Raw genomic sequence first — 8,771 nt, forward strand, 5'->3', positions numbered from 1 at the left:
ATGCTTAAGAGTTATATGTAAGGTTGAATTATACATTTCATTAGCTCTTTGAATTATATGTTAAAGAAATATTTAACCACAAGTACCTCTTTCTTAGTCAGACATGCCCATCAAAGAAGAAGACAAACAATCTCCATTAAGCATAATATTGGATGAAGTAGAAAGTGAGGAGGAGAGACAAGCAAAAATAAAGGCTCAACATAATGGATTGCAGATAAGAGTGGTGCAAATGCTACCAGATGGAAATTGTTTTTTTAGAGCCCTAGCAAATCAACTTGAAGGTGGCCAAGAGCAACACTCAAAGTATTGTAATATGGTAGTGGAGTACATTATGAAGAATCATTCATACTTTGAGCTTTTCTTTTCTCAGAAAGATGACATGACTTTTGAAGAATACTATGAAAAAATGGTAGAAGATGGAACTTGGATAGACCATTTTGAGATTTAAGCAACCTCCATGGTGACTCAAACTAACATTCATGTGCACTATTTGAAGGGCCAAGAATCCCAAATCTACAATATTCATAGCTCAGAAACACCCACACTTCATGTCTCATATCATGATGGAGACCACTACAATAGTTTGTACTTCATTAATAACAATGCCAATGCTCATGTAGCACCCATGCCTTTGGAGGAGGATAAGTCATGTTTATGCCATAATGACCAAGGTCCTATCAAATTCATTATAGATGAAAAAGGGTGCAAAGATACTAACAAAACTTGCATAGAAGATAAATTATTGAAAAGAAAGGACAAACATCGATGAAAGAAAGGTTTAATAGGGTGTATTCCATGGTTTGAAAGGAAGAAAAAATAATAAATATTTTAAAAGTATCTTTATAATGTTCTACTATGTATAGAAAATCTTATGAGAAATTTTTTTGTGACATTATTTGATATATATAAAACTATTGGCGTAATCCTTGCACCCTTACAAGGTGCAAGTGCTAGTCTACAGGAAGCTACTTTGCATTTCTGTTTTCTTGGTAGTTCTATTATATAAGGCAGCTTTCTCATTTATTTTTTTAGAATTATAAGGGGGTAAAAAATTATTAGCATTCAACAAAGAAAGTACTAGAAGATTTTTATCTTTTTCTATATATTTTTCTCTTTCATTCTGATGAGGAAGCGCAGAGTGTGATCTAAAATGTTGATGATAAAGATTCCCACACAACCAAATCTAGAAATAAAAATTGCATTAAAAATGGATTGTGGAAATCTGATAATGTTAACCCTTTTAACAAGTTAATCTAACAATGAAACAAATCTTGAGGTAGCTGGCCCTTTTTTATTTTATTTCAGTCTTGAATATGCTCTGAAATTCATTTAATCAAACAATCTGCAAAACCATTCCACTCCCTACGAATGTAAGTAAAATTTATGTATTCTAAGGAACTGCATAAATAAAAAATTTGACCAATAACCAAAGCTAAATATCAGCTAACAACCTAAAGTTATTACTAAGTTAAAAGAGATATCTGAAAACCAAAGTTAGGAATAATCATATGCCAGCCAAGAGCAGAACATCACTCAACAACATATATAAAATGACAGGAACTTCCATTAACAAATAAATTGGAACAAAAACCTCACCTATTTAGTATCTGATAGTGAGATAACTACTGCCAGCTCTCTAACAGATTGTCAACTACATGCTTAATCATTTATTCTCACAATAACAATGTTTGAGATCAACATTAGTAGCAGAAAATAACAATTAGATTTGCATGAGCATTAGTTCAAATTTTGTCCCTAGTACAATGAATGCAATATGTTTCCATACAGATCTTATGTCTCACAAGCAGTATATGCTTTTGTCAGACAACATATGAATAGGTAATACTAATTTTCACAATTTAAATAGAACTAGCATTATACATATATGACATCAGCTGAATTAGAAATACTTCATATTGACTGCCACTGTTCTTCAGGTTGATACATCTTTGAAATCTGTAAAAGAATTTTTTTTTAATCAAAATTTTCCAGAAAGCAGAAAAATGATTCAAATCAATTCTATATACGTGCATAAAATAGCTTTTGACCATCATTAAACTGAAAAATATGCAAACATGATCATCAGAAGATAACACAAGTCAATATATACTTAGCAATTATGGCTTCCACAGAATTGTAGTATCAGCAATCATGGATGTCACAATGTAGGGATCCATGTTAGAAGCAGGTCGACGATCCTCAAAATAACCTGAAAACAGACATTGCATGTTTAGTGCACAGAACAATATGACGTGAAAATGACAAGTTATTCCAAAGGAAGACGGATAGAATAGCTTAGACTCATTAATGTTATACTTGCAGACAATCAATTAAGAATTTAAGGTGCCCTTATAATTTGAGGAGTTTCCCATTGTGTATCTTGATGTCTACCCGTACATTTCCCTAGAAACTAACTTCAATAACAGATTGTAGTGATTTGTGTTTTGTTTCCATTAAAATACATTTGGCTTCTAATTTTTTCCAAGTGGTTTAATACTTATCATTTGTCATTTGTCATTTGACATGCACCGTATCTACAATCACTGAAACCTCACTACTAATCTTTCAAGATCATAGATGCATCAAACATTTGCTTGAATATTGAAGTTTAGGAAGTGCATTCATAGATGTCCAATTTTTATTGTCTATTGCACTAGTTGGGTCATGGATTCAAGATGATATTTGTGAGCATCTAACCTTTTCCCTCTATTTCTGTCTCCCTGCCCACTCGAACAGAAGCTCCTCGATTTGCAACACCCTGTTACCCACCATACAACCACATTACATTATTGAACTGCATATAGATACAAAATCATTCACACAATCGAAACATGTTTAAATGCAGAGATATCAGATTTCTACAATCCATTAGAATTACATTATAAGTTTCTGGATTTGAGCACTAAAGTTTCAGATCACACTCTCTGATTTATTATCAGAATAAAAGAGAGAAAGAGATGTAATAAAAGGTGAGCTGCAGATGTGGGCTAATTCACAAGATAAAGGGAAAATGAGAAAAGGCACACAGACCAGAAAAAATAATAACCCACGAAAATTATTTTTCCTTGTCCTGTGTCTTTTATCCTTTTCCCATTATCTCGTGAGCTAGTCCACATTTGCAACTCACTGTTTGTTACATCTCTTTCTCTCTTTCATCTGATACTGGATCATAGACTGTGATTCTAAATATAGATTTTAAAAATTCATATACAATCGAATCTAAAAATTTATAATTTAATTTTAAACTAAAGTTTAAAAAGTTTAACATTCATTAAAAAGTAATCTATACCCAAGAGAAGGTATTGATATCTGCTGTCTCATGTCGACCTGTGAGGCGCCTTTCATTGCCCTCACCATAGGCAGCAATGTGCTCCTTGTGCCTTAATCCAAGTTTGCGTATTGCCTCCTTGATTACTTCATAACCTCCTTCCTTTCTCATGGACTTGGTGCTATTCAAGGACAGCATTTAAACCAGTAATATATCCCAAGTTAAGATCATTAAAGCCAAGCCATCAGGATACACCATGGCATTAATGGTTAGATACTACATTTGAGTTTTGACTTTTCATCAATGATTATTTACAACAATTGTTCTCATCAATGAGAAGTCAAAACTTCTGTTATATAGCATTTAACCATCAATGCCATGGTGCATCCTGATGGCTGAGTAGCCGTTTCCATATATGTGCTCAAGTGTTTATTATTTCTCCTCTTTTCACTACTCTTCCAAACTGACAGATATTTATATCATGTTGATGGTAAAAACAGTGGTTACCTGTAATTAGTATGGCATCCAGCACCATTCCAATCTCCCTGTTATAGTTATCAAACAGTCCATGATTCATTATATCGAAATAAAATAACCTGAAGGAAATGACTGAAACAAAAAAAATCATTTTTCTGTCAACTGACCTCAATCGGCTTGGGATCAAAGGACAAAACAACACCTGCTAATTCTGTTATTCTCTGCAAACAAGAAGATGATAAACAAATTGATTTAATATCTCATGACATATGTCAAAGTATAAGACATTTTGTTGTCAGAGAGAAGGTCCATCAAGCAAAGAAAAGCAAGATCCCATGGCTTGGTGCATAAACATCATATAACCAAAATATTCAATGAATGCTACAATATTTGACACAATTCTGCAGTTATTTTGAGATCAACTACTATCCCCAACTGCAGACAATTCTTTCTCCTTCTGAGACACCCAAACACAATAAATTTAACAAGGGAATTCTGTAACTTCTAAGCTAATTCTCAAGCCGAAACAAATTCAAAAGAAGCTTCCAGACTTCCAACCAGGGAATGCCAAACCACGAGAGGAACTCTTAGGTTACCCTTATGGAAAAATGAATTCCACAAAGCCTTTCAGACTCCAAATTGAGATAAAATAATTAACATTATTATATTTTTACAATTCATTGAAATTTTGGTTTTTTGATTCCGACTCCAAATTGAGATAAAATAATCAACATTATTATATTTCTACAATTCATTGAAATTTTGGTTTTTGATTTGATTGTGTATGACTTTTTAGTATCAGTATTTAGGATCATATTCTATGATGCATCATCAGAATGAGAGAATGGAAGAATAAAATAGAAAAATGTGCAACGTTTCCCATCACTTTTCATAATCTATTATCAGGATGAGAGAATGCAAAAATAAAACAGCAAAATATGCAACATTTTCCATCACACTCCATGATCCATCATCAGAATGAGAGAATGCAGGAATAAAACAACAAAATATACCTTTTTAATAAATATTAATACTAAAACACACAATCCTATTCAAAACTAAAATTTCATTTAGAATAATAATATTGTGATTTAAAATAAAAAAGAGTTGAATAATAAAATAAGAAATTGAGTACCTCCATTATGTAACGTGCGCACCAGAGTTGATCAGCTGCTGAGATTCCAACAGAAGGACCCACTTGGAATTCCCACTGCACATCCAAAATTGGCACTTCTATGAAGCGAGAGCTTTTAAAATAAGTAAATAAACTAAATGAGCAATTTTTGTTATGAGATGGGGAAATCAAGGCCCAAAACATGTGTTCTAGTATGGCATGGCCCCAAGAAATTTGGAAAATCTTATTACCTGTCCTGGCATAACCTCTCCATTGGTTCCACTGATATTGATTCCAGAATAGAGACATGCCTTGTAGTGTGCATCAACAACTTCACGGCCCCAAGCCTTATCAGCTCCAACTCCACAGTAATAAGGTCCCTATTCAATAAAGCAATTCTAACCCTTTTAATACAATTCTATCCATTGAGCGGCTTGAAAGAAATATTGGCCTCCCTATGGTGCACCATATCTATGGGTGATGGTACCATCTAAGTCTTTTACACTTTTCTAATGACCTTACAGAATGCTCACCTGAGGACCAGGGAATCCACCGATTGGCCACCCAAGAGGCCACTTCACATCCTTCTGCAGTAGAGTATATTCTTGTTCAAGGCCATACCTGAAAGAATAAAAATCAACAATTTTTGAAAATTCAGTAGTATACAAAGGGAAAGGGTTGTAGTACAATTGTTTTAACTATTAGAGAGTGGCGCTGCCATTGTATCAGAAGACTGATCAGGTTGATTTGTTAGTGTCCCGTACAATCATTCAAGTTTTAATGTCTGATATAACCATTCAACTTATAGTATACAGGATGTGGTTAAGCCCTTGTCACAAATTTCAAGAGGATCGCTGAATATTTTTTCAGCAATCTTCCCCTCAGTTTTATCAGATGGTCTGAGGACTCGACCTATGACCAAGTTCTGATATCACTTGTTAGAGTGGGGTTGCCGTTGCACCTAAAGACCGATTTTGTTAGTGCCCAATACAACAACTCAACTTATAATACATTGGAGGTGGTTAAGTCCTTGTCACGAATCTCAAGAGGAACGCTGAATATTTTCGAACATAAGTTTAGTTGGTGAAGATGATGGTATGAGATATAAAATCCATCCATTAAAATTCAAATCCAAATAGGCACACCTAAACCAAATTTGACCCCTAGGTGAATTTGACAAATTGGATCCCTTACATATGACCGTTCAGGAAAACAATAAGTATGGTTTAGATATATACATACTCAAATAATTCACTATATAAAGACAAATACGACTTGCTGAAATCTAAAATTTACTATATAAAAGTAAAAATGACATCATCTATATATACTAACATCCTTCCATTATATATATAAGCAACTAATGCTCTTCGTAAGGATCAGGTCCATTTCAAAGGTAATATCAACTTAAAAGATTGCTAGAAGTGATCTCTTAAACGCCAGAAAATATATGATACCATGAAATTGAATAGATACATCAAACTTAAATAACTAGAAATCAATGCCTTCTTTGTCATAATTACCATGTCTCCTCCTGAGCAACTTCCTTTGTGCTAAATATTTTCTCTGCTGCGGCCCTCTTGTTGGAAGGAAGTGGAGTGCCATTTGGGGCATATGTATCACAGATTACCTAAACCAGTCCAAACATTCAATACTGGAAAAAATCATCAAAAAGATTCAATAAATTCCTTGAATTATCTTCATGTAAATACTTTACCAGGATGTGTTTCCCTCTTCGAAATGGGTCAGGATAGACAGCTTGGGGACTGCCATAGATTAGAACAAACTATTAATAAACTACGAGAATTGCTTCAAAATCTGGAGTCCATGCAGAATTGCAGAGAAAATTATGAGAAATGCTTCAAAATTTGGAAGTCATTATTTATTATTATTTGTTCAGATTAATTATTATTATATGTTAAGCTTGAATAGATTCGAATCCAAGATATCTCAAATAAGAAACTCTCAATTTACCATTATGTTATAAACTCTTGTCAGACATAAGCCATACTGATAATAGTGCAATTAAGTCATATTAAAATGGATGAACAGTAACATTAAGAAGAGAGATTATAATATTTGAATCTTACCGGAGAATGACTTCACTGTCATGCCCTGCTGCTTGGCCAGTGCTGGATCCATCGAAATTCCATTTGGGTAGTTCTTTTGGGCTACTCACAGGTCCTGACAGAGTCTGTACATCCATAATTACAATAACCAATTAAACTCTGCCTCATAAAATGGAAAAATTAGACTGCCCACAATGGAATAAGGCAATAAGATTGAACGACACAATCCCATTTTTGTGGTGAAAGTGGTAAGTCACTAATATTACATTATTATATAAAGGTGGTTCAAAGATTCATGAAAAAAAGAACCAATAAGAAAACTTCCAATCGAATATATAGATCAGAGAGAAAACCACACGTACTTTTGCTTTGCTTCTCATATCCATTCCCGAGCCTCCAATCCTGGGTATTATGCAGAAAATGAAGAGTTTGTAAACACGAATCCTAAAATACCACAGAATTGAGATGTTCAATGCAAATGCTTACCATATGTATTCTGCAATGACTTTCTCTGTTGTGTCAGTCAAGTCGAGGTTGAGAAGATCTGTTATTAATAGTGTCGACATTGCTACTCTGCAAACAAGAGCTATACAGAATTATAGATCTTGAAAAACAATTCTATGCTCAGTGTAAATTTTATTTCTGAATTCGATTATGTTATCACATTCTGTAAAGAACAAGAAAATACAAGAACAAAAATTATGAACACGACAACGCAAAGAACAGAGTGTTCATAAAAAAGCTCGCTGTGTTTCTTTTGAACAGAGCAATGCAAACAAGAGAATAGGTGTACCTGAGGAGTGATCTGAATGGAAGGGAAGCCTAAAAAACTTGCAATCTGTGCAATTTACAGGTGCAGCTTGAATTGCTGCTGACTTTTATCGTGAAGAACTCACGAGGATTAGAAATTTAATGGGTGGACATGAAGATGGAATGGGTGGCCAAGAAAGACGATGAGGAATTGAAAAGGACGGGTTTGGTCACCAAGGCAAAGCATATTTTGTGCCGCCATATTTTAAATACTTTGTTAGTTGCAATTATTTTTGGTCTTATGGAAAATTAGCTGCTTTACATGAATTTAAATATGGGAACGAACACTAAACCGGATAAGATGTATGCGGTACAGAACAGATTAGTGTTCAAACTGTTTTAGATTTTAAGTGTAATGATTTTTTACATCAATTTAGGCGCCTGGTTTTTAACTGATGAAGACTAATGATTTTTTACACCAATTTAGGCACCTGGGTTTTCAACTGATGAAGACTAAAAGCTCTGTTTGGGTTCGAATAATTGTGGTGATAAGCGTACGGTTTGTGGAGAAAGAAATCTCTTTTCAAAAAATATTTATTGTTTTTTCAAATTATTTTGTGTATTTAATGTATAAAAACTCACGAAAAAACGGATAGATTGGGACTCCCACCGAAGAAGCTTATCCGTTCACAATCCCCCATGCCTCATAAAGGATAAGGATTTCATTGTGAGGAAATGGTTTTGTCATGAACGCTTCATCTGATTGGTTTGTTTTGTGGGCTAAGTTCAGGTACTCTTGTGTGGGTGAACATGTTTATAATTCTATTATTAGTTCAACAATTTTGTAAAGTAGTATTTTTAGTATGTTTATATATTGAAAAATTTGTGTAAAATATATTGAGAAATATTTAATTTAAAAATATTTTAATGAATTTAGGCAAGTGTTTACAATACAACAGTGAATTGCAAGTCTCTAATTGGAAGGTCTTGGGTTCAAGTTTATTTGAGCTTAATTAATTAATTTTAAAAAAAAAAACTATTTAACTTTTTTGTAATACACATTTATTTTTGCAACTTAATATTTGTATTTCTA

The 8,771-nt window shown here is 33.5% G+C and overlaps 1 protein-coding gene across 3 annotated transcripts; it reads right to left on the reverse strand.

The window, feature by feature from the left end:
• Positions 1-1,700: 1,700 nt before the first annotated feature.
• Positions 1,701-7,813, reverse strand: LOC149533793 (glutamine synthetase cytosolic isozyme). Of its 3 annotated transcripts, none has more exons than XM_089807034.1 (15): positions 7,722-7,813; positions 7,415-7,496; positions 7,291-7,330; positions 6,950-7,053; positions 6,577-6,625; positions 6,383-6,489; positions 5,393-5,480; positions 5,111-5,239; positions 4,881-4,955; positions 3,913-3,966; positions 3,776-3,813; positions 3,290-3,449; positions 2,698-2,758; positions 2,111-2,209; positions 1,701-1,956 (listed from the first exon to the last, which is right to left on the reverse strand). In XM_089807034.1, exons 2-14 carry the CDS (start codon positions 7,492-7,494, stop codon positions 2,118-2,120), a joined length of 1,077 nt encoding a protein of 358 aa, XP_089663160.1. In that variant the 5' UTR covers positions 7,495-7,496; positions 7,722-7,813; the 3' UTR covers positions 1,701-1,956; positions 2,111-2,117. The 3 variants fall into 3 exon arrangements, with proteins under 3 accessions (XP_089663160.1, XP_089663158.1, XP_089663159.1); XM_089807032.1 differs by having other exon boundaries at positions 7,415-7,501; XM_089807033.1 differs by having other exon boundaries at positions 7,415-7,514.
• Positions 7,814-8,771: the final 958 nt, after the last annotated feature.

Source organism: Cupressus sempervirens, chromosome 10, assembly GCF_028749045.1.
Source record: "Cupressus sempervirens isolate cs-2001-9-10 chromosome 10, ASM2874904v1, whole genome shotgun sequence".
Taxonomy (NCBI): domain Eukaryota; kingdom Viridiplantae; phylum Streptophyta; class Pinopsida; order Cupressales; family Cupressaceae; genus Cupressus; species Cupressus sempervirens.